Below are 26,407 nucleotides of genomic sequence, written 5' to 3' on the forward strand. Positions count from 1 at the left end.
CTTTAGGAGTTGGGGCCTTTGTTTCAGCCAGAGGTGCAAATGAAATTGCTTTCATCAAAATGTGATTATTCAGAAACAGTATATTTTTCTAAGCCTATCAACCTTCACATTAACTATCAGTGCTTACTAGCATTTCCTTCTACTGTGTTTCCCCCAAAAAAGCATGACGTACCCCGAAAACAAGCCCTAGCCTAATTTTCACACCTGTGCCTAATATAAGCCTTACTCCCCCCCAAAATAAGCCCTAGTTTTTATTTTTTATTTTTTATTTTTTTTCATTTTATTGGAAATTTATATGCCGCCCTTTTCCCTGAGGGGACTCAGGGCGGCTTACAACAGTAAAGGGAAGGGAGTGCAAGACAAGACTTAAAAAGAAAAGAATCGTGATTAAAAAAAAAAAAAAAAATTGATCATAAAAACACAACATTCAGTCAACATTCGGGCGGGGTGAGAGTAATCCTATCCCCAGGCCTGACGGGATAGCCAGTTCTTAAGGGCTGTGCGGAAGGCCTGGACTGTGGTGAGGGTACGGATCTCCACGGGGAGGTTGTTCCATAATGTCGGAGCAGCAACTGAGAAGGCTCTCCTCCGCGTAGTCGCCAGTCGGCACTGACTGGTGGATGGAATTCGGAGGAGGCCTACTCTGTGCGATCTGATGGGACGCAGGGAGGTGATTGGCAGGAGGCGGTCTCTCAAATAGTCAGATCCACTACCAGTTAAGCCCCAACATCTGGCTGTATGAGGTGGGGCAAGGCGCAGGTGTAAAAATTAAGCTGGGGTGGAGGTGCCCCATGGGCCAGGCACCCGCTTACCTCATTGCACCGGTGGAGCCCTTGTGGCAGAATGCCGTGAGGCTTGTTGGACTGGTGGAACCCTTATAGCAGAATGCTGCGAGGCTTGTTGCACCAGTGGAGCTGCTTGTGGCTGGAAGTTGCGTGGTGTGTTGTGCCATTGTGTGCATGCGTGGCAGCACCAGCGAGATGAGCCTTGCGGCATTGTGATGCGAGTGGCTCCACCGACGCCATGAAGTAAGTGGGTGCGGGGCGCGCGGGGCACCTCCACCTTCAAATAAGATATCCCCGAAAATAATCCTCAGTGATTATTTTGGTGGCCCCAAGAAAATAAGACCAGGTTTTATTTTCAGAGAAACATAGTAATTTTAAATATTTTACAGAATTAATGTGGGATTCTTAATTTTCAGATATTGGCATAATGCAGGGGGCCATTAAAAACAAATATGGCTGCAACTGCACGATCAAAGCCCAGTCATGTGATGAGAGCCATCTTGACTCTCATCCCTGCATATAATCTGTTATCTGTCCATTATTTTTGGCCTGTGATTCACAGAAAAACAGGAATGTTCTCAGTTGAGGCATTCCTGGAAGTTATTTTATTGCTATATCTACCTCTAAAAATTCTCATGTTCTATCGCTCACGTTACTTAGCTTGAGCAAAGTTGTCATCATTCTATCCTTCCTTTTGTCTTTTGCTCTACCCATTTTGCTTTTTACCTGTTATGACTAAGAGTACGGTATTTCTCCAATATTGTTAATACTTTCCTTGACTCAGTTGATTAAATCCGCACAAGAAGACTTGTACGTTCAAGGAACATGTCTATCTGAAAACCATGGTGGAATATTGGTCTTATTCAAAGACGTATTTTATGTTTATCTGACCGCAACGCAAAGTAAACCTTTCTGTTGAATTACATGGAAGTTATTTTTATCTATCTGTCTGTCTGTCTATCTATCTAGTCTATCTCTGTCCATCCATCTGTCCATCCATCCATCTCAGCATTTGATAAGTCAGAATCATTCTGTCTTAGAATGCTTTTTTTCTGGATTTGAAGTCTCAGGGTGTTGAAGATATGATATTCACATCACTCTTTAGAAACAATTCTGCCTCAGTTCAGATGCTTTTCCTGTTATATTCTATCCCTATGCTTTTCAACCTTGGCAAATTTAAGACATGTGAACTTCAGTTCCCAGAATTTTGCAGTCAGCATGCTGGCTGGGGAATTCTGGGAGTTGAAGTCCACACATCTTAAAACTTGTCAAGGTTGAAAAACATGTTGTTCTGACATAAAATGAATCCTTATTTCTTCCCTGCCTCTGAATAATAGTTGGTGGGTATCAATATGTGATAATCCGGCGTTCATTGAGTGCCTATTTGAACCAAAGAAATGCCTGATGTATATTTCTCAATGTCAATTATTCTCGTACTTTATGTATCAATTAATTATGTTTGTTTCTATTTAAGGAATTCCTAAAGTTACAGGGAAATAACAAGCAATTGAGAAATCTTTGTCACGATCAAGAAGAAGCTCTCCAAGAACTAGCTGGCAAACTTAGCGAGTAATTTTCTTTTTTCTTTTCTTTTTAGGGAAGAGGCATAATTATCCAGGTATCCCAATGTGTAATGGACTAATTAGGAATCATTTATAATTTAAGCATTTCATATTCTGTTGCAGGGGTGGACAATTTATGATTTGTGGATTCCCAGTTTCCTCAGCCAGCATAGTTGCTCACTCCTGCTCCATTAGCACACTACATGTTAACAGCCGTTGTGCATGTTAACAGCCAAGTCAGCTTGTTAGGTATCCAGATCTTCAGAAGCTTCCATGGGCAGCAGATGTCACATATACACCTATTCGTGTTAGAGAAGTATAAGATGTTTCCCAAGGTATTATTGGACCTTCTATGAATTTAATTCAAGATAAGCCTTTAATGTACAGTTTGTGCAGCCCATCTAACCCTAAGCAGAATATTAGTGTGATTTCAAGCAACAAAGAATTCAGTCTCAGAATTTCAGAAGTGAAATAAATTAGTTTATTGATACACATTATAAATAAACCAGTAAAAATAAGATGGTCTAAGGAAAAATTACTTTGAAAACACCAAACTGCCTTTGCTTAGTTTTTGCTTAGATATCTAATCTATGTGGGATTTACTTCTGGATGGTCCCACGGTTAAGACTGGGCTCTAAATCAGAAAATAAGATAATTTTATTTCCCATCTTGATGTTACTGAGCTTTCATTTTGAATTATTTCGTCTGTCTGAATCCTAAATTACAATTTAAGTATTAAAGTGACCAAAACCTCCAGCAGTTTGACATCTCAAAAATGAACAAGTATTTATTTAAATAACAAAACAGGTAAAGAAATAAATTCATAAAATATTATAGGAATAATGAATAGACAAATTCTGAAAGCAGAGCCAGGTTCTTTATTTCCCTTCAAATCAAACTACTGATCAATTAGTTTACTGAAGGGAATTTTAGGTTTCAAGGCATCTTGTAATTGACATTGGATAAAAGCAAACGATTATGTGCAGAAACTGTATTAAGTGTTATGGTCTCAAGAGAAATACATCACTTTCAAAATCCAGAATCACCAATATTCTGAGCTTTATTTATTGATCAGAGGATGAGTCAACTTTTTTAGTCACCATTTTCATATAGCCAGTTTTCTAGTTGGGAAATATTTAATTATTGTCATTTTTCATTTGGATTGTTAGTGGGCAGCATCCAACTTCATGTCTAAAACAGCCATTGTTGCTCAGGGCTGCGTTTCTTTCTCAGACACTGTATTCTTGAGTTGCTAAGAATGATGTTTCCAGTTTGTTAATAGAAAGTGTACTCCTCAGCTTTTCTCTTTTGATCCCATTCACAGGCTCTGCATCTTTGTCTCTTAAACATTAGTATGACCCCTCTTCCCAGTAGCATTTCCATTGCCACGAGTATTGTAAACCTCCAGGAGTTTAAATTTGGGGGTATATAATTACCCTTTTATTTTCAATATTTGAAGGCTGCCTCTGGTGGACGTGAGGTAGTTTAATATAAACAAAACCGTACAAGTAAATAGGGTGTCTCACAGTGAAGAAACCTATCCAGAAATAAGGAAAGCCTTCTTAAAGAGATAATTTTGGTTAGTTATGAAAAAGTCTCTTTCTGGCCTATTTGGGAGAAACTATTCCAAAGTGTGTTATCAATACCTGTTCATCTTCTCCTTATAAAGTGCTCAGTTCACACCAGTTTAGCTTGCAAATTGTGATCAAGGTGGAACTCATAGGGGATGAAACCTCCATAGTAATACACGAGTTAGTTAATTCCAGAAATGGCACAGGTTTTAGTGAATTTATTATCCACAAGTACACAATGAGTAGGAAAAGGGATGAGCTTCTGCACCTTTTGATTCCAGACTAGAATCTCTAAAAGTACTGATATATGTGCCCCTTGCTTTTATTGCCCGTAATTTCTAAATCACGTCTTCTCTTTAGATCAAAGCTTAAAATAGAAGACATAAAAGAAGCAAACAAAACACTTCAGGTTAGTAATATTTGGGGTAGTAACTGATAATCCAAATTGGTTCTTTCATTCATTTCAAGTATTAGTTTTTCTGCATTAAGCTAACAGCTTCCTTTGTAATTTGGAGCATCAATTGTTATATGACTAGTCACTGTGCATTTGGGTTCTATTCCAGCATGTATAAAATATTTTCAATTTGAGATACACTACATTGCCAAAAGTATTCGCTCATTCATCCAAATAATCAGAATCAGGTGTTCCAATTACTTCCATGGCCACAGGTGTATAAAATCAAGTACCTAGGCATGTGGTTGTTACAAACATTTCTGAAGGAATGGGTCGCTCTCAGGAGCTCAATGAATTCCAGCGTGGAACTGTGATAGTGCAGCAAATCCAGTCGTGAAATTTCCTCGCTCCTAAATATTCCACAGTCAACTGTCAGCTGTATTATAAGAACGTGGAAGTGTTTGGGAACGACAGCAACTCAGCCACGAAGTGGTAGGCCACGTAAACTCGTCCAACATCAGTGTGACCTCACAAATGCGCTTCTGGAAGAATGGTCAAAAATTCCCATAAGCACACTCCTAAACTTTGTTGGCAGCCTTCCTAGAAGAGTTGAAGCTGTTATAGCTGCAAAGGGTGGACCGACGTCATATTGAACCCTATGGATTAGGAATGGGATGTCACTTACAGTAAGTTCATATGCGAGTAAAGGCAGGTGAGCAAATACTTTTGGCAATATAATATATGTTGGTCTGATGTTGCAGAAATATTCCTGTGCTACTCCAGAAACATTGGGAAGTTTACACCAGTGTTCCAATTTTTCTAGAAAAGTATCTTCTTTCAGTTAAAATGGGAACACCTATTTCAAATTTTAAATGTTTTGGTATATCTTTAGTCCGTTCCTGGCTTTATTTTTTATTTTTAAAAAAATGCTATTTCAGTATATTTCAGATGAGGATAACAAATTCACAAACAACTTTTGCAGTTAAGTCCATTCCCTTTCTCTGAACTTAAACACTGCTTTTAAAGAGTACAATTTCTGCTGAAAGATTTCTGATCTGTTTAGGAAAGACTTACTCTGCGAAAGTTGCCCTTTGGTAAAACCTGAATGGCGTGTAACAAAACAATAGTTTTGCATCTGCAGTGGTTCGGTTCAGACAGCATCTTTTCTCTTCACTAGGGCCTGGTCTGGTTGAAGGACAAAGAAGCTACTCACTGCAAATTATGTGAAAAAGAATTTTCTCTTTCCAAGAGGAAGGTGAGTTTATATTAAAAATTGTCTCATCTTCCATTAATTAAAAATGATTAAAATCTGGAAATATAACAAGTGCCAGAAGACATACTTCTCAGTAAATTTTATCGATTGCTATGAATTAAAAACATATTTTCACTCACTAGATAAGGGGTGTCAAACTCAAGGCCCAGGGGCCAGATTTGGCCCCTGGGGTGCTTAGATCTAGCACGCGGGACTGTCCTAGAAACAGCAAAGGAGCAGCCTGTGGTGCCTCTGCCAGCGAAAATGGAGCTTGGGAGGGCCGTGGGCAGCCTTCCTGAGCTCAATTTTTGTTGGCATAGTTTCAGGAAGCCTTCATAGCCAGACATGGCGCTTGGGAGCCTGTTTTTGCTGACAGAGCACTGGGGCCATCACAGGCACCCTGACACGAGCTGGCCGTGCCTACCCTGCCCCTGAGGTCAAACACAAACCTAATGCAGCCCTCAATGAAATCAAGTTTGACACCCCTGCACTAGGTGAACATTTTTATCAGCCTTTTGGCTGGCTCAGTTCTCTAAAAATATGCTACAGAAATTTGAGGGTAGCTGTTTTACTAGTTCTGTACATAACAGTCAATACATTGGGAGAATTCCTGTAATGATTTTCCAAATAAAATACCTTCAAGGTTTGTTACAGAACATTTATTTTACCCTCAAAAATAGGTATCTAGATTGGTAGTCTGAAGTTGTTATTGGTTACTTATTGCTTAGTACACAAATTATATTGGCTTTTTTTTTTAAATTTAGCATCATTGTAGAAACTGTGGTGAAATTTTCTGCAATGCCTGCTCTGACAACGAGTTGCCTTTGCCATCTTCACCAAAGCCGGTTCGGGTCTGTGACTCCTGTCATGCACTACTCATACAAAGGTGTTCTTCCAATGTGCCCTAAGTCTTCTGCAGAAGTTATAAGACATTCACCCTATGAGAATGAGTATATATATATATAACTGCAATTCCGGCTTAGCGCCCTTAATGTCAACATGATGGAAACACTTGTCACTACGTCTTTGTGCCATTGTTCTTGCAACACCAGAATCAAAGTCTTTGTTTTGTACAGTTGCGCTGAGGCAATGATTGAAATGCATCTGCTTTGCAGTTCTGTTTCTGCTGTTTTATGTTGTCAGAGGGCTATTCTAGTATGTGGTGCAGAATTGACCTTGTAATGAAAGCTTTATGCTGAGAACAGGGAAGCAGAGAAGCTGACATTGGAGCTAGATAACGTTTACATCAACTGCACTATTTGTGTAGTTTTTTTGTCCTCCCCGACACTTCCACTGAAAAAGCATTGTTGCTTTATGTGTGGGCAAAGTTGAATGAGGCAAATTATAAACAAATATATATTTGTTCAGATGTGGCAGAACTCAGTTATTTTCCCCAGTATTTCTACACAAGTTGGCCTCAGATTCCAGTTTCTGGGCAACAGTTAATGCAGGTTTGTATTGAATGTAGTTGGTAGGAGTTAGAGGATCTAGCTTAGCAAGATGGAAGGATTTGCTTCTCATAGGGAAATTCATATTCAGGATCCATCTAGGACAGACAGCTCAGGGCTGAATGATTTCCATTCGGGGGTTCAGATGAGAAAGGTTACATCTCTTATACTGTTAAACCTCTGGAATCAAAATCCATGGTTAACTTCCCCAACTGGTTAACATGCAGCACTTGTAATACTTGCAAAATAATCCTTTATATATCAAGGAAGGGTAGTACGCACACTTGAGGGATGTCTCTTTCCTATACAGTGGTTGTCAGACAAGTGATGCCTCATGAAAAGATTGGCAGAGTAGCAATTTTAGATCAGTTCTCCATATATTGTATAAGATTGGTTGGGGTAGATTTGTGAAAAGAATGTATCTTAAAATTTGTCTCCAAGAACTCAAGAGACTAGTCTAGCAGGACTTTTTGTATAAATAGAGCTTTTATACTTACACACAAAACGATTTGCACTTTTTAATGTAAACTTAAGTTATTCGAAATGATCTAGAAGGAATCTAAATTACAAAATAGCTGATTGCCAAATGAATTGTTAACAGGACAGGACAATGTTGCTTTTACTTGTCTTGTAGGAAAATGTGTGCGTGGAGGGCTCCTTATTCAAGGCAACTTTTTGGAAAACCACTATCTAATTAACAATTTTACTTGAAAAATGGAGGGTGTCATTTAAAAAAATGGTAGTCTTCTTGTACTGGTGTGTTATTTCTAATAGATGTTGAGAACAGTTTTTAATGTGAAAGCATTGCCTATTAAAAAGTTGCAATGCATTTTTCCATTGGATTGATCTAAACCAAACCAACCTCCCTCCCCCTTTTTGAATCTTCCTCTTTTTGATTCCTCTTTCACAACTGGGTACCTTCCAGATATATTTAAAAAATATTGAGTTGCAATATAAGATCAGTACAGAATTCTGAAGGCAAATAGAATTACTGAGGTCAATAAAATTTGGTGCAGTGATGTGCTGTTCAGTAATTTTAATTAGTTTTCAGTATTTCAGGAATACTATCTAGATAGTATTCCTGAAATAGACAATCTTTTATAGGTTTGAGGTAGTACAAAAAATTGCTGGGGAACTCCCTGCCTGTAAAAAGCTGTTGGGGTAGAACCAGGCAACCACATGAATTGAGTTCTGTTATGAGAGGCTGGGTTCTTAGCACTGGCTGGGGAATTCTGGGAGTTGAAGGCCACACATCCTAGCTGCTGAAGCTGAGAAACGCTACTTTACTGGATCATTCAGTGAGCAGGACTCTTTTAAGGGAGAAAGGTAGTTTCTAACTTGGTAATTCTGAAATGCTTGTATCAAAATGTCAAAGTAAGCCTTAACAACCATGGAACCGATTTTCTAATAAATGTTCTAATAATTACAAGCTCATGAGTTATTAACTTTAACACATGATCATTTATCATCCCCCCTTCCTGTATCAGTTGTGAGATGGTTGAATTTTATTGCTTAATCAACAGGGCTGTGAAGTGGTTCAGATTCAATTCCCAAATCGTGCTTTGGACACTTGTCACTAACAGTTCTTTAAGTATGTTCTCACATGAGTTTGCTAGAAAGGTACAATTCTGAGAAAAGACACACACATGCACAAACACGCACACTTAATAACTGCAGACAGGCTCTGAAATATTTGGGGAACTGATTCCAAATGAGTAATTTTATTGGCTATAAAATCAGCTCCTCTTCAATTTCAGGTGATAAATTTGATCCAAACTCAAAACTATCCAGCCTTTGAAGAAATATGAGCTTACAATCTTCATCAAATTTTATTTGATTATCCATTTCTTATGTACAGACATTGTCTAAGAACAAGCTATTAATTTCTTTGGTGGAAATATGCCCAGATTTTAAATTGACTATATATTTTGAAAGTTTTTTTTTTTAAATTTAAAAGCAGCTTCAGAGTTGACTACTACAGATTCTCAATCCAATACCTGGAAATCCTTGGGTCCGAGAGTCCTTAAAAGACATCAATCAATGCATTCTGGGTCTAGACTTACAGAGGAAAGCAGAATTTCTTACTGGTGTTTAACATTAGCCTTTGGAAAAGAGTGTTATTTACACCACATTCTCAACTGTCCTTTACAGGTAGTTGTTTTAGGCTTTCTAGGCTTAATGCTAAGTCATCATGGTTTTTGGAAAGGAGGCCTAGCTACCTTTTGTTCCCTTAAAGAATGGTTTGGAGGATGTCATTCACTCACCATCACACATACTATTGTGCCATACATGATGCTCTAAATTAATATCACCCTTTCTTGTAATTTACTCCAATTGTCTCCTGGAACATATTATAATATCAGCTACTGAATTCTTCGAAATATCAAAAGAAAGTAGTGTCCGGGCACAATTGCTGAAAGAAAACACTGGGTAACTATATAATTATATCTAATAATTCTGATATTGTTCCATGTCAGAAAGTTTTTGTCTTTTAGCATCTTTATTATGCGTTTGATGTTTGATATTTTACATGAAATTTTGGTCAATGACCATAAATAAAATTTGATTAAAATACAAGTGTTTGTAAACATTGGAAAAAATATTCAACAATTTTCAGCTAGTCCTGGTGATGCTCCAATCGTTCATTTGGTTGTTATGTAGCTGCTTGTGTAATAGAAGTTGATACACACAGATTTCCATTAAATAAATAAAAAAAACAATTATTCCCAGTAAATTTGGGAAACATTTATTATAGCTGTACTGGTCCCATGTGACCAGAAGGTGTATAGCACTAATGTTTACAAAAAGTAATCTCATTAAGGGACTGGTAGGTTTTGTTATGAAGCACGCTAATGCCACATGGTAAGAAATCTTGATGTATAAAATAAGTCTTCCATACAGGCAATGAAACTCTGAATGTGTGGGACCCTGATTCAATTGCATTAATCTTAGAATGCACTCTTATTTAGAATGAAGAATTAAACTGATGCTAGGATGATCCATCCTACTTGCCTCTTTTGAGTCAAAGAATCAATATATTGGTTATCAGAGGCTTACATAATGAAGTTCTTGCTTTGATGGCCACTCCGTTATGAATCTGATTGTATGATCCTGTTACTGCACACTATCCTCTGTACACTCCTTGTAGTAACAAATGCCTTGAACAGGGTCTACTTTGGGGCACAGTTGAAAAAAGTTTGTAGAAAACAACTGGAATGACAGGACAATGAGAATGATTAAGGACTGGGAAGAAGCCTTAGAAGATGTCAAGAGAGATTTCAAGTGCCTCATGGAGTATGACAAGCTTAGTACTGTATTTTTCAGAGTATAAGACGAACCTTTTTCTCCCCAAAAAAGGGGTGAAAATCTGGGTGCACTTATACACTGAATACAGCATTGTGGCCCCCCTGAAACTTTGCCCTATGTGTCCCATTTTTTGCAATAATGGGGCATGCAGAGAGTTCAGAAGGCCTGCAAAGTGCTCCTGGGGGCTAGAGAGGGCAAAAACGAGCAAAAAATGGCCCCATTTTTCACAAAAAATGAGGCACGCTGAAGGTTTGGGAGGCCTGTACTGGGGGCAGGGGAGGGCAAAAACAAACCCATTTTTCACAAAAACGGGGGTATTTTTGTCCTCCCAAGCCCCATGGAGCACTCTACAGGCCTCCCAAACCTCTGCACATTTTTTTTGTGAAAAACAGGCGCATTTTTGTGGAAAAAAAAGACCCCTTTTCGCCTCCCAAACCCTCCATGCATTGTGTTTCTGTCTTCGCCAGGAGCACTTTGCAGGCCTCCTGAACTTGCTGCATGCCCCATTTTTCACAAAAAATGGGGCATGCAGAGGGTTTGGGAGGTCTGCACTGTGCTCCTGGAGGCCGGGGAAGGCGAAAACCCTTTTTTTTAAATTTATCTCTTCAAAATCTTGGTGCATTTTATACTGTGGTGCATCTTATAATTCAAAAATATGGTAATTCAGAGGCAGATACCACTTTGAGTATTAGGATTTTTTTTCTAACACTTGAGTGTTCAACACTAGAACCTATTACTAAGGCAGGCTCCTCATTAAGGGTCCTATTTACTCACTTTATTCAAGCAAAGCTGTTTTAACCCACCTTTTGATTCAACACTATAGAGTGGGCTGTCAAACTCACGGTCCAGACATGTCATGAGCTGGCCACACCCATGCCCAGTTTATAGCAAAGAGGAAAAAAGTCCTAATATATCACATGATGGCGTAAGAAGTTTGACAGCCCTGCTATAGAGGAAAAAAGGCATAATTTAATTTTTATGATAAAACTCGTGATGTTAATACTGTAAGAATGCTTTACTGTTTAAGGACTACAGTACTTCAATATATTGCCTCCCTGAAATTAATATTAATTTTAAAATATTAAAATTATTTTCTTCCAAATACTCTTCTTGGAAGACAGTGCATTGAGTAAAGCACACTGAAATCATGGATCTCATCTTTGCTTTTCCTATTTCATTTATTCTGTAAAACTGTTTAGGATCTAAGAGTTGCAAACAGGAAAGCATATCTTCAGAATCAAATATGGCTATTATGATACGAGGCTGCTGTCTGTACAAACTTTACGGAGAATAAAACATATCTACAAATTAACATTTTTAGCTTTGGAATCATAGTATTGGATATAAATTTGTATCATTTCTATTTTTCTATGACCCATGAAATTCTCATACTTAACTCTCTACAATATTGAGCATCAAGCCTTGATGCAAATATGCTCAACCAAAAAAGCCCTCAAGAATCTAAATTACTTCCATTTTTAGTATAAACCTTAAAAAGTGTTTCTCTATACAAAATTTTGTACAAAGTAGAAAAGATTTAAGATTTGCATTGTTTGCCCTTCAATTAGATAAATTGACACAACACATGTCCTAGAATGAAATCTATTTTGCTATCTCCCACAAGACATTTATTACATACATAACATTACTAGCAAAAACAGGCAACAAACTTTCAGTTTTTCACATTTGACAAATTATTCAGAAGAATCTGGAGGACAAGCAATTAAAACAAAAAAATATCCGTGAACATTAGTACCTTTTCTTCAAAACATAGAAAATGCTTATGTGGCTAAACAATATTTCATCCAAACAATCTTACATGTTAAAAATGCAAAGCAAAAGGACTACTTATGTAAGCCACCAGACTTTTAGGTGGAAATAATGATGGTTGTCAAGATTGGCCACACAATCCTTACATTGGTATCTTCAGCAATAGAACTGGCATTCTCAAGTCAATTGTTTTATTTTTAAGAACTGTAACAGTTACTTCTCTATCAATGCTACCATAGTCCATGGATTTCTGCTTTACTCTCATATCTTTCTCATATAGTATCTATTAATAACTTATTTCAAACTTTAATTGTCAAGAAAACAAAGTGAAGATTCAGACCATGTTTTCTATCAATATATTTTAAATAATATGAAATTTCTGATCTACACGTTATTCAGATGGCATGTGTAGCCGTTGTGCCTTAGGTCGTTCTAGAATTTTAACTCATGGTCTTCATGTCCCGCACTATTTTCAGACATTCTTCCATTAGTTTTCATTGAATTAAGTTTTCATTGACAAACAATTTATTAATACTTAACACTTGCTTTCTTCCAAACCTCAACAAATGTAACATACACCTGATGGTTATTTCATTTCATTTCATAGATGTAGAATCAATAATATAATCTTCCAGTACAACTGCTTGTAATGAACCAAATTTCTTAAACAAAATCCTAGGGTACGCAACTATCTTCAGGAGGAGCTAGTATAAAAACTATTAACATCAGTGGTTTGAATATAAAAAATTTATTTAAAGTCAGAGTATGCAACAAATAAAACCTACAGAAAACAGATTTCCCCATCACAATCTGATGCTTACCAAATAATGGGAAAACACATTCCTTCAGTCATTATAAAGTTTTCAATACAAAAGAAATTTTTAAGTTTTGTAAGAAAGCCTAGTAGACCAAGTACTGTTTCTTTCCAACACGCTTTGGAGACACAATGACACTCTTCAATACATTCCACGCCAGCCACCTCCTCCCATGTTGCCTTGCCCGTAATATCCACCACTATTTCCGCTGCCACGACCTACAAAATAACCGCAACACTTTTATTCCTGTAGTTAATATCGTTTAAACTTTATATCCACCTATACGAATGAAAGAACTCTTACCACCCTTATGATACCACTCATGCCTTCTAAGCATGGAAGCTACACTGCATTCTTAGTTCTTCATGCAATACAAAGTATTCGTGGAAATTAAAACCAATTATCTTGATATGAAACAGAACAAAACCTTACCATAGCCACCCAATCCATCAGGAGTACCATATCCTCCAGTGTAACTGCTGCCCATTCCCATTCTTCCAACGGAACCATAGCCACCTTGCTCTGGAAAAGAGCAGCTACCATTAGTCTCTAGAAATCCTGTAGACTGAAATCGAATTAAAAATCTGAAATTAAACCTACCCATGGCATCTCTACCATAGCCACCCATTCCAGAACCGCCTCCAGCAGTTGAATTGAGGAATAGCTCGATGTATCGATGCTCTTTAAAAGAATAAAAAGCTTACTCCCATAAATGCAAGTGTTACAATTACCTGTACAAAATCAAGGAAAAATGTACAAAACTTCAGACATATTTACTGTAACTTACGCATATGGTTTTTATCTTTAGACATGGCAGCCACTGCATCTTCATGTGTCATAAATTCCACATCAGCCTCTCCAGTTGCTCTTCCATCTGCTCCAATGTCAATATGAACCCTTATAGGAGTCAGTGGTGAGAAAAACTAAAAGAAAGCAGTAAGTTAAAACTCCTCAAATTTATTTTAAGTCTGTCATGTCCAAGATTCACATAGTTGTGTAAAATAAATCACACTTCTACCATGCATATGCGTTTTACAGTACAAATCTTGATACTTCAGATCCATTAGATATGATTATTAAATCCCTTCGAGTTGGATAGCCAATAAATTAAAACAAACTGACTAGGAAAGTATTGATTAGAGTACATGACAGTTTAATAAAACATATAACTTCTTTAATATGCAACAGCATAGGCAATTATTCCCCTAGTTGCTTTTTGTGTACAGAAAAATGTAAAAAATGTGCTACTGCTTTGGGTCGTATCTCTCTAAACCATGCATTGGAATGACGTTGAAATATCAAGTAGAAGTAACTGAGCTGATATAGATTAAGTATTTGGAGCACAAATTCTTACGGACAAGTCAGTGTTTTGGTTTCTGCTTTGCTTTCTCTTCTATTAACACTGTAGGCCCAGAATAGTTCATACTAACTCATTTGGTTAGTATGATGCCAATAATATTTACATTTTTCATTAACCTGCAGTTATTTTCAAATCAAAATATTCTTCTTTTTAGCAACTTGCGTCCTATCGGTATACTGGCTACAATTAGCAGGTCCCCTCCCAGTCTTCTCCCTGATTTACCTATCTATTGTGCTGTTGCTACTATTTAGCATCCTTCCCACTAAGCCACTAAATACTGATTTATGTTACATTCTTTTTATAAGCCTGCCTTCATTTGAATATTTCCAGCCCCATTAGCAAGAAAAATACAACTTCATTAGCACAGAAGAATCACAATACTTAGAGAATAGCTACATTTCTATATTACATTAACTCGTGACCCATCAAAACCGCGGTCCACTAAAGCGCGCCCGATTAAAGCGCGTACCTGACGTCATCAGCAGCCAACAAATAAAATTAAAAATAAATTAAATTAAAATAAAATTAAAGCAAGCCAATTCACATAAAGGTAAGGGTTAGGTTTAGGGTTAGCGTTAGGTTTAGGGTTAGCGTTAGGTTTAGCGTTAGGTTAAGGGTTAGGTTTAGGGTTAGTCTTAGGGTTAGGTTTAGGGTTAGGTTTGGGGGGGTTAGGGTAAGGTTTTCGTGTTAATTTTAAGTTTACCGCTCACAGCGTGCTGTTTTCGTCGCGCTGTGATGATGTCACGTACGCGCTTTCGTCGAGCGCGCTTTATTCTACTGCGGTTTTGTGGTGGAACCACATTAACTGACTAATGAAAGCAACACCAAGTTTCAAACTAATAGATATAGATAGCATGTTGGTTACAAGAAATTGAATAATAGTGACAGTAATTATAAGTTCTTATATTTGCTATTAGAAATTCTCTAATTTTGACTAAAGTATTTGTAATTTATACGTGTATCATTTTAATTATAAAAACAGCTGTTTAAAATTTTGATTATCAGATTTACAAACCTTTCTGAATACTTTTGTCAGAGAAGAAAAGATGGGGATATAAACCAAATACTGGGGTTTCTTTTTGTTTTGCATTTTTTTCTCCTTCTGCTTAATTATGTAAAATCTCTCCACCCCAAGGGGAATTTTAACATGAAATGTGCACTTCAGTTACTTTCAAATACCACTAGTCATTCAATTACTAAAAGTAACACACACATATTTAATAACCTTAATTAGTTTTTAAAATTCTCAGAAGAAAGGGAAAGAAAAGGGGAAGGTTACTCTGGAACTTCTTGATTCTTTAAAACAGTTACATCTGATTCCAGATGTGAAACTTTTCATCTCTTTGGACCCCCCCCCCCCCAAAAAAAAACCCACGCTTGTTTCAGCTAGAAATATTTTCAACAATACTTACATTAGCAATATCATTTTCAGTGGCTCGAAAAGGCAAACCTCTCATGTGAACAAAATGACCACCCTGGAAACCTGAACTTGCATCTCCTGCTCCGCCATAGCCATGGCCTCCCATTCCTAAAAGCAAAACAGGTCCATGAAAGCATAACTGACTCTTGACTGAGGATATGTGCTGCCTCCTCTAAAAAAGTAAAGTACAATTGCAGTAGTGTAGGCAAGCCAATCAATTCCTGTCCTAACAATAGAACTAGCGACACTACATACCATTTCTTGTACCAAACTGTTTATAAACAGGATATTGAAAACATCAAAGCAATATCCCTAGCCCTAGCCGAATCTACAATAATAGACAGCTGAACAACATGGTAACATTTTTTCTTACCTCTCCCATCTCTCATTCTGTCATCATAGCCATCATTTCCATAGGCATAATTGTTATAGCCACCATACTCATCAAAGCCACCATATCCTGTGAGATTTAAGAGGGGGACAGACTGTGAAGAGTCTTTAAACACCAAAAAGGATGTAAGCTTAGAACCAAACTGATCTGATATGAAATACAAACATTTCTATGTAGACATTAACAGGCTCAAGACACACAAACCAAGTTTCATTCATGTTTAAAATCTCTTTTCAAATGCCTCTCCATATCTTTTCAATCTCAAGTCATATGGCTGGTATAAACAAAGTGAAATATAGCCAGGTTTCAGACTTGGTATGTATTATAATTACTGTCATTTCTGTATTTCTTGACAAAATGTCAGGAACATGAAAATGACAAGAGCCTGTGGTCATTAGATACACATACCACCGTCATATCCACCACCTCCTCGATGGATTCTGTCATACATACTTCCACGCCCAGCTCCATAATAACCCCCTCTTCCTCCCATTGGTCTATCATATGGTCCGGGTCGCTGTCCCATCATTCTTCGGGGTGGATCATAGAATCCTCGGATTTCACTCCTACTACTTTTGAAGATTTCAATATATCTGAGTAAAAAAAGATTTACAATGTACAAATGTAAGAATACAGATATATAACATTGGAAAGAAATACAAAAACTGCACATTTAAATTTTTTAAAATCTTAGATATAGCACTGAAGGCATGTGAACACTTTTTTTTCCAGTGTCACTTTTAGGATTTAAAATATTAAATGCAAAATCAAGCAGTTCTGTGATTTACTTTACTGACTAAAAATTCTAACTGCAAATTAAATACAGCAAATCTCTGAACCACACTCCCCCCTGCCCCAGTAAAAAGTTCTTTCAAAAAAATCTGGCTATTGTAGAACACCCTCCACAAAAAACATACAAACATACATAACTAGCCCAATTTTAGCAAGCTACGTAGTATTATCAATCCCCCTCCCACCACATCTATTTTACTCCCAGTTACTTAGGGTGTTTTTCTTTTTAAAAAAATAGCCAGTTGATTTATGCACCCCAGCCCCCCCAAAAGCAATTCTGACCCCCAACCCCCACAAAATATTTACCATCCCAAACTCTCCATCCCCACCTGTGCCCTATTCTTTCCTTGTGTTTCCCCAGAGCTTTTTCTGCTATCTCCTTTGAAGCAAACTGCACGAAGGCCTCCCCTGTGCTTCTCCCCTGGTAGTCCAGCGTCAATGTTATCCCATTTGGCACGATTTCCAACCCTTTAACCCAAGGACAAATAACCCCATCAAGGGGAAGAGTGTTAAAGTCTGAAACATTCCCATCTGTAGAAAATACTTAAAGCAAATCTACACAAATGCAAGAAAATAGCTTAGCTTCCCCCCAACCCAAATACACAGGCTAAAGAGTTTTCATTTAGACATTGTATTACTGTCTCTTTTGTTCAGATTACACAGCAACAGCTACATCACAAAGAACCCACCTATACTGCATGATGTCATAAGTACATACTCCAAATTCTGACTCCTAATAGGCTATCTAAATGTGTAAATTTTTATCCTGCCAATGCAAACTCTTTACTTTTTAGCAGAGTTTTTAACAAAGCATACCAACATTAGTAATCTAAATTTTAAAGACTGATTCCCCCTCCCCCAAGAATACTAATAAAATTTTAAGCTGTTTCAAATATCAATCTTGCAGACATAGAAACACTGAAAGTCACTTGACATTAACACTAGAGCTACCTTGAAAGAACTGAACGATCTCCTCCTTGCTGCAGCCAAATGGCAGACCACGCAATCGTACTGTTCCATCACTAGATGAATCATTTGGACCATTATGTTTCCCAGCCCAGTCCATTTTGCTGTTTAAAATCAAACACCATAAAAAACATAAACAGCAAATTTAGCATTTGAGAATGACGATTCACCCCCCCACCCCTTCCTAAGCAGGACTGTATACATTAGAAACATCTTGAACTTTTTTTAAAAAAATGCAACAACTGCTCAGAGTATAATGCTGTGATAATTTACAACTGCCATTGTCTTGAACTCATACGGAACTAGCATGACCTGCTCATGCAACCTGCCACATAGCTATTCTCAAGACCTCGACTGATAGGCATCTAATCTATGAAGACAAATTCTACTACTGAATACTTACTTCCTCCCTTTCACATTTGCCCAATACACATTCAATCACTGCAAAGGGCACTCTTTTTAAATTCATACTACTGCAGGCCAGCGAAGCCCCAGCAAATTGTTTCCTAAAAATACATATGAAATAAATGCATGCTTCTCAACCTGCAAACAAATCTCATGGGTGTTCATTCCAATGCCAGCTACAAGGGCCAAGGCAGCAGTCCTACAGGGCTCAGGACTAGAAGCTCACAATTAAATAAATGGAAAGACAGTCAAACAACTAATTCTGGGGGCAGAGGGTGACAGGGAAGAGAGAACATTAAGCTAACAGCGGGAGGGAAATGAATTTGGGTGTGTGCACAAGAGGCTGCATTATCCCAGCAACATAAAACACCAGCAAAATAGGAAAGCAAGGTTCATGGTTTTTTTTTTAAAAAAATCATTGAAATTTTAAGGTGCAAATGTAAAGTAATAGTAGTCTGTATGGGAGTATGTCTATGCATAGTGTGTACATACAATGTAAAAACTGCACAAGTTGAGAGAACCAGGAAGTACATTTAATGATACAATAGCTAGCAAATTCAAAATACAATTCACATACCTGCAGACATTTCTTCCACTACAATTAGACTAGCATCCTTCCACTTTAATTTTACCCAAAGTAGTCCCTCCAAATATTTTGGACTGCAATTCCCAGAATAAAATATCTACAAATACTGTCTTTACAATTTTATTTATGAAATGTTGGTTGGTGGGGTAGAACGATTTACTTTGAGTTAAAGCTCCACCTACAACTGCAGGAAACAGTAGGTTAAAAGAAACGTTAAAAGAAAAATTATAATGGGAAAAATATTCTGCTCAGAATAGTTTGTGCTTTAGATCTTGCTAAGGTGGGCTAGAGATATCAGAAAGAAAATGATATTCTCAGCACACACATTTAGGCAGGGGGATTTCACAAAAATGGATATGGTACACATACTAAAAACATTTCATAAAGATTGCCAGTGAAGTGAATTTTCTTGTGGAAAAAGTATCTCACAGCAATACAAAGCATAAGACGTAACGACAATAAGAAAGAAGCAAAAGATAGTAGTACATGTAGTTCATAATACTCTCACTTCCTGGCAGATTTTGTAGAGCCTGCTAAAGTCTGATTCTTTGGGCCTCATTTGTATTACTCATGTTAATCCCTCAGATTCTTGGAGAAGGGGAAAATTTGACCAGTGCATTAAAGTTCTATGTCCTGGGTTCCCTTTGCATCTATCAAGTTCCACAGCACATCTCAATATTTTTATACTTCTTTAAAATATCCATTTCACCCATCCAAACACACTGGAAAGCAAAATGCTAGAGTTAAGCACTGATTTTTACTTTGAGGTAACTGTTAAAGCTTAAGTGGAATGCCAGTCTCACCAGCTTACATTTTGAAACTAAAGTCTCCATGACTGGCCATAGCTTCTAAAGCCATCATACACATTATCAAGTATTTCCAGATTATAAAGGTTGGAGACTGTTTAGCTTTAGATAACAAAGGAGACTCTAGAAATGTTCTCAGATTTCAACCAAAACTTCCAGAAAGATTTTAAATTCTAATGGGGAACTCTTAGGAAATTTTTTTAATAGACTTTCTGACTGGAGTTGTCTGTTCCCATTTTATAAATGGAACACAATGTTTAAGAAGACAGCAATTAGCATCCAAAGATACCAATCTCACCCATATCAGTTTTACTGTTCTCTAGTGCAATGGTTTATGAACAAAATAGATGACAGTGCTACTTTCATTTCTACTACTTAGAAAGTTCACAATGGAAAAATTACTTTTTACCAGAGACTTTACTACAAATGCCTCTTTAAGACTCCCTACAATGGTCTCTACCTTACCTTATTGCAAACAGCTCCTATGTTTAATTTCTCCTAAAATGCCCAAAGCTGAGGTGGCAGCAAGCTAAAAAATCTTATTATATTGTCACAGCACATGTCCTTGGAAAAAAAAACAACACCAAGGCACAGCCACAGCTAGTAAAAAGTTACCAAACCCTGGTTTATAAACTCATTACCTGGTTTATCTTTTCACCAAAGCTCTGTGGAGGCCATGATTAACAAGTCTCTCCCAGCAGCCCATACATCCTAAGTCAATTGCACCAATTTTTGTCCTCAATATCTTTTAAGTTCAACTAAAACTGTGTCATAAAGCGTTGAAAGTTTTCCATTTGTTCAGCATGAATGGAAGCTTCACCATCAGAGCAAAATGCATTCTAAAACATTATGTCTAAAGAACTTGATAAGCCGAACCATTTAGAACAGCCAGGAATGGTCAAAGAAGGGGGAAACTTGGAGGAGCAAACGCCACTGGGAATGCTAGGAGGAAATTGTGGATCTCCATCTCTTCTGAAAGTATTAGTCATTATGTAGTGCATAGTAGTGCAGAGCTCGTGAAAATGCATATTATGATGCATGTAGTATTCCAGAGACTGGTCTCATGTTCTCTTCCTGAAAGTGAGCATCTTCTCAACAAAAACAAAAGTCACATTTCAACACATATGCAGAGTGATTCTTAGGCTGGGCTTTGTTCCAGGCAGTTTACACACTCAAAAATAAATTCAAATCTCAGCTGAATCAACAGATTTTCCCCCCAGGTACTTTTTATAGAAAGCATAGGTGTTTTTACCGCAACATGATTCCCGCATACTTCCTCTTCCTTATACCCATCTCCCATTTCCATTACAATACAAAGCTTGGAAAGAATAGCGAGAATAGTTTTAAACCAACTAGAGAATAGAATCTTAGGTAGAGCTATGGCTTGATATTATTTAACAATCAACATGTTTCCAGTTCATAATGTAGAAGATAATAGTACATTCCTTATTTTCCTATGGTTTATCATTAATAGAACCTTTAACTCTGCAAATGGAGGTTGAACACATTATTAGTAGTTCTTAAGAGACTTTCACTGGAACGTTAATAGAACTTTGGGATAATGCAATGTATTCTGTATTCTTAGACCAGCTTTGTAGGTTTTCAATATAGTATCTTCTGTAATAAAAACATGTCCATTATTTATCAGAATAAGGAACCTAGATTCTTTTTACATGAGCCATAGATGTAGACTTTCTTTTAAAAGACTGTAATAAATAAAGGAAAAATATTTAAAAGCACTTGAAAAAATTGAATTGTATGGTAAAAAAGTATCTTACATACAGAATTTAACAAGCATACTTCTTTGAAAGAATTGTAATTATTCTACAAACAAAAAACCCCTATTTCAAATCACCCAAATTAAACTGTTCTATTCCACCAACCAATTAAGAAAATCTGAAATCAGTATGAAGTTTCATTCTGGAGGGTAGCAGAACACTCTACTCCAGTCCTGGGCATGGGATAATGATATTTTCCTTCACTGTGTTTTTACTAGTTCTTTTCAATAAAACCATGAGTTATTGATATATTGTACACACAGTCTCATACTCCAATTAAGACATTTTTCACAATTAATATAGAACTGCAGCATCAAAGAAAGTCACTCCCTCTTTCCTGCTATATAGGTTTAATCTCTTTGGGGCTAATACCTTTATTGTATTTAATTAACAATGTACATTTACAACATGTTCAAAAACCCAATTGTTTCAGAAAATTAATTAGAAATATATTGAACAAAATAGAAATAAAAATGGCTAGCACAATAAGCTACTTAAGAAATCTGGAAGAAATCTTTTTTTAAAACTACCCCCACAATACACACATGAATTTTAGACACACTAAAATAAATACACTTCTAATTCATTCATATTTTTCTTAATATAAAAAATGAGAATTAGAACATCAGAGTTAAATTCTATTTATGTGGAATGAAGAGTTGTTTTCCTGTTGAAGATTGCAATTCCTCTGGAACAATCTGTTGGGAACAAGCCAATGGTGGGGGCCAGAGTAAAAAAAAAAAAAACTACCTCTAGACACACATCTCAAAAGTGCTTTTTCAAAAGGCAACCGAACTATTTTCCCCTTGAGGAGGAAGAATAAAACTGTTTCGTTTCTCATCCAAGAAACTTCAGTTTTGATGACCAAAGATATCCATAGATATTCAGGTTACAGCATCAGTTGTAATGTTCCACAGGTATCTATATACCCATCCTGACCCTCCCTTTTTTCTTTCCTAAGCCACAAAGTCATTGGAGATATATAAACTCTTGTTCAAGAGTTGAACTTTTTTTGGCTATAACACATCCAGATATTGTCAAAACCACATTTACACTAAATCTGTGCTCGCTTACATGGAAGTAAGCAACAATGGACTCAATGGATAGCACTTCTGTAAATGCTGTATTTTTCCTGCAATTATTTATTTCATCCAAGTTTGAGCACTACAGATGTTATTTAAATAGTATATATAATTAGTTTTACTTATGCCACCATTTTGATCTATTTTATATCTACTAATTTAGTAAGATCTTTTATATATTTACCCCAAAAGAATTTCCAGTTTCTTCAATTAAGTTTATTCCCATGTTTAATATTGTTTTAAACATCCAAACTTTATAGGTAGTCCTCAACTTATGATAGGTCATTTAACAACTGTTAAGAACAGCTTTGGAAAATGTGTTATATGGCCTGTCAAGCACTTTGAGCAGTTAGAGAATCTCATCACAATCAAATGACCACATTTCAGGCACTTGGCAACTGGCTCACATTTAAGACTGGTTACAATATCCTGTGGTCACATGATTGGAACTTTTGGCTTTTTTGTTCAGTTTCCAGCATTTTCTGTGGTTTCCTGCAAAAAAATTACCCATTCAGGAGAATGGATTTGGGCTTTTGACTGTGTAATTTGCTTGACACTATAAAAAAAGGTAAAACAACAACAACTTTGCTCTGGTCACATAGGTGCTTGAACTTACAACCAAAATTTTGGTGCCAATTGCATTTGTAAGCTAAGGATTACCTGTAAAGACTTCTTGTAGTTATAAAAAAACAAAGACTTGCTTTTCTGTACTGTCAAACTTATATCTTATGTAAACTACTACTTAAGGTCAAATTCTTGATATACTGATCAGTATTTTGAACTTCAAATTAAAACATGTAAAGCACCGTAGAACCATAAATACGAAATTATGAAAATAAATTAAACTTTCCCATACATGTACGCAGAGAAGGTGCCTCAGTGGTGTGCCTTTTACTGAAATGACATTGTGCAATCAATGTAAACAATATTACTTTGAAAAATGCACTTTACTATTTAACAGACTGCATTAAAACTATCCTAGTAAAGGCACTAATATTTTAGTTAGATCAATTATGCTATTATTTTAAATAATAAATCACTTAAAGTGGAAATTAGATTAGCTTCTCTCCTCTTGATGTTCTGGTTTTGTCATGAGGGCAGAAATATATTTAGAAGTACTGAGGTGCATCTACACATTCTTTTTCTGCTTTGGGCTTGTATAATTATAACTTTCATTTTTAACACTAACTGCATGGCTGTATAAACCTGATGAATAAATAATAAATTTGAATATGGTAAATTGCCTAGAGTGAGGCAGCATATACTTTTGGTAAATATCCCTACAGGTTAATACAAAGCTATGGACAGCATGACCTTGTCATGTTCAGTACAATAGACAAGTATTTCTCCTTGAGTTGGGTTCCAGCTTACATGTACTGCATACAAAGATCTCTGCTAAAACAGTCATACTTTTAAGTGAGAGGCCCTAAATCAAGAAAGTGTCTCTTCACTTACACCACCAATGGGATTAAATGGGGACCATTCAAATTCCTTTTCCTTAACTCACTGAACGAACTCAGCGAAGTATCTTTAGTCCTGCCATTTCTGAAACCCATTCAAAATTCAACCAAATCAGCCATCTATGCACTTCCATGTAATATTGGTAATGGTTACTATTCTTTTCCTTATTCCTTGTCTCAACAGTACAGCCCATGACTTCGTTGAGTGACCATTTACAATCAAATACACCAGATTAACAAGACACAAGGTGGCTTAAGGCCCCACCAATCCCTGTCGCTTGGTCAGCACACAAAGCCGTCAGACTACCCTAACCTTGCGCTCTTCTGACTTTTCAATCTCAACTGTCCGAATCCCCGCCCATTAGCCCTATTTATTGAGGCTTCGTGAAAACCTTTTTCACGTTTTATCCTCCGCGTTATGGGAGGGATTGTGACCAAGCCCCTGCCACCGACGGCCTCTTTTCATTTCGCCAGTGCCAACTGACTCCAAGGCACCTTACTTCCGGGGAGCTGAACTTGGGAGCCGCGATGCTTCAGGTTGTCAAGAGAAACCGACTCTTCGCCTTCCAAACACGCAACGCTGGTCGCGAAGGTCCTGAGCCTTCCGCTACGCCGACCTCAGCGCGCAGGCGCACGAGCCCTCCGGATAGGAGGAGCGCCGGAGGTGGTCCTCGGCGGAGGAGGGGTCTCAATGGCGGAGGCGCACGCTTCTTTTGTCACGTTCCGGGGACCCGCTTCGCCGTCTTCGTCCTTCCTCCGCGCGGCCTTTGCCCTACAGAGAGCCCTTCATGTAGCGGCGGCTGCAGCCAGCAACACACACTGCGATACCGTTATAGTAGGCCGAGGGAGCCCTTCGCCACATCTCTCAGGCGTCGCGGCCACCCCCACCCCCGCGGTGGCCGGCTAGTTAAAAATGGCGGCTAAGAGCAAAAAAAAAAAATCCCTGCCGAATGTTCCCGCGCGCGTGCGCACGGCGCCGTTTAACCCTTTCTTTCTCCCCTCCCCCCTCTCCCTCCCCCCCCACCCCCCCCCACCCCCGAAGGAGTTCGCCCGTTTCTCAGGAGCGAGAAGGCGGGTCCGCCCACCTCGGCTCTCTTTTTCTCCCGGCATATCGGGACAAGTGGCCCTATCGCTTCCCGCCACCCACTCACCGGCAACACCTCACCCACTTCCCCAGGCGATCGGCCCAAACGGCTGCGCGGAACTCCCCCACAAAGAACAAGGAAGAGCTTAACCGACGGCCGACTAACAAGCTACGCAGCTGAGGCAGACAGGATGGCGTCGTAGGCGCGCGTATCGCGAGGACTCCCGTCGCCTAGCGGCGGGAATGGCGCATGCGCGGCGGAATGGCTGGCGAACGAGGGGACGCTCCGCGCGGGAGGAGGAAACCGTCGACGAGGAAGGTGGCGAAGGGTACGCATGCGCAACGCTCCTACCGCGACGGTCTGTAACCAAGAGTCGGGGGCAATTTTCCGTTGGTTGCCCGCGTCCGCACAACGTTGGAAATACGAATACAGTCCCAACTCGTTAAGATGCTTGTCTTGGTGATCAAGCAAACGTTCCGTTAGAAAGCGCGTTACAAAGAAGAACGTTCCATTAGCTCAGTGTTTCTCAAAAGCCGGCAACTTTTTAAGATGCGTAGACTTCAACTCCCAGAATTTTCGAGCTAGCCATGATGCATGGGGAATTCTGGGAGTTGAAGTCCATACTTCTTAAAAGTGCAACGGTTTTGAGAAACTCTAACCTAGGAGTGAAAATGTCAGCTTCCAATCTTTTATTATTGTTGTTGCCAGCATGTAAGGCACTAGCTCTTTAGATACTACTTTTGTGTTGTTTTCAATGTGTCCTACCGACAGAGGTGATTGGAAATCTGTTTTGATTTCTTGAACAAAGGATGTGCCAGTTTTCTGAAAAAAGGAGTTGCACTCAAATTCTTCTATTTTTCAAGACCCGGGTTAAGTTCCTTCTCTTTGCTGCTATTTAGGCAAACGGTGGGCAGGGTAAAAGTCATAGAATATACCTCGTGTGTTCTTGTTGAGCACTTTAATATATTATTCTGATTCTCACATCAATTATTTGAACTAGAACGAGTTTTCCTATTTATCAATATTGACATAAAAGTAACTTTTACTAGTGGCGAATTATTTTGCTCCGTTATACAGAGTTACAAAACAACATCCCAGATTTGCTTTGTTTTTCTTGTTGGTTTCAGTATATTTTATGATTAGTCTAATCTTTTTAATTATTTTATTTATTTATTTATTAAATAAATAGTAGACTGGCGACTACCCGGAGGAGAGCCTTCTCTGTGGCTGCTCCGACCCTCTGGAACGAACTCCCCGTGGAGATTCGAACCCTCACCACCCTCCAGGCCTTCCGCAAAGCCCTTAAAACCTGGCTGTTCCGACAGGCCTGGGGCTAAAGAGCTGTTGCCCCCGTCTCGAATGGTATGACTGTT

At 38.0% G+C, this 26,407-nt stretch overlaps 2 protein-coding genes across 11 annotated transcripts in view; one reads left to right on the top strand and one right to left on the bottom strand.

The window, feature by feature from the left end:
- The window catches only part of RUFY2 (RUN and FYVE domain containing 2), a 40,500-nt gene extending 30,283 nt beyond the window's left edge, over positions 1–10,217 (top strand). Inside the window, exons 15-18 of one of the 3 annotated variants that reach the window (XM_032231863.1) lie at positions 2,260–2,354; positions 4,279–4,327; positions 5,490–5,567; positions 6,329–10,217. In XM_032231863.1, coding sequence (XP_032087754.1) covers positions 2,260–2,354; positions 4,279–4,327; positions 5,490–5,567; positions 6,329–6,472 — 366 coding nt within the window. In that variant the 3' untranslated portion in view covers positions 6,473–10,217. Of the gene's footprint in view, positions 1–2,259; positions 2,683–4,278; positions 4,328–5,489; positions 5,568–6,328 lie in introns of those variants that run through there. The other 2 variants (XR_004256557.1, XR_004256558.1) reach the window with 2 other exon arrangements.
- An 814-nt stretch (positions 10,218–11,031) lies between these two features.
- HNRNPH3 (heterogeneous nuclear ribonucleoprotein H3) lies at positions 11,032–25,278 on the bottom strand. 8 transcript variants are annotated; one of them, XM_032231867.1, is made up of 11 exons: positions 25,101–25,278; positions 24,450–24,721; positions 17,818–17,936; positions 17,196–17,334; positions 16,483–16,667; positions 16,057–16,143; positions 15,676–15,791; positions 13,691–13,826; positions 13,504–13,584; positions 13,336–13,425; positions 12,955–13,121 (listed from the first exon to the last, which is right to left on the bottom strand). In XM_032231867.1, exons 3-11 carry the CDS (start codon positions 17,930–17,932, stop codon positions 13,045–13,047), a joined length of 1,026 nt encoding a protein of 341 aa, XP_032087758.1. In that variant the 5' UTR covers positions 17,933–17,936; positions 24,450–24,721; positions 25,101–25,278; the 3' UTR covers positions 12,955–13,044. The 8 variants fall into 8 exon arrangements, with proteins under 8 accessions (XP_032087757.1, XP_032087758.1, XP_032087759.1 ...); XM_032231868.1 differs by having other exon boundaries at positions 24,445–24,721; XM_032231866.1 differs by lacking the exon at positions 24,450–24,721 and having other exon boundaries at positions 11,032–13,121; positions 25,101–25,277.
- Positions 25,279–26,407: the final 1,129 nt, after the last annotated feature.

Source organism: Thamnophis elegans, chromosome 15, assembly GCF_009769535.1.
Source record: "Thamnophis elegans isolate rThaEle1 chromosome 15, rThaEle1.pri, whole genome shotgun sequence".
Lineage (NCBI taxonomy): Eukaryota > Metazoa > Chordata > Lepidosauria > Squamata > Colubridae > Thamnophis > Thamnophis elegans.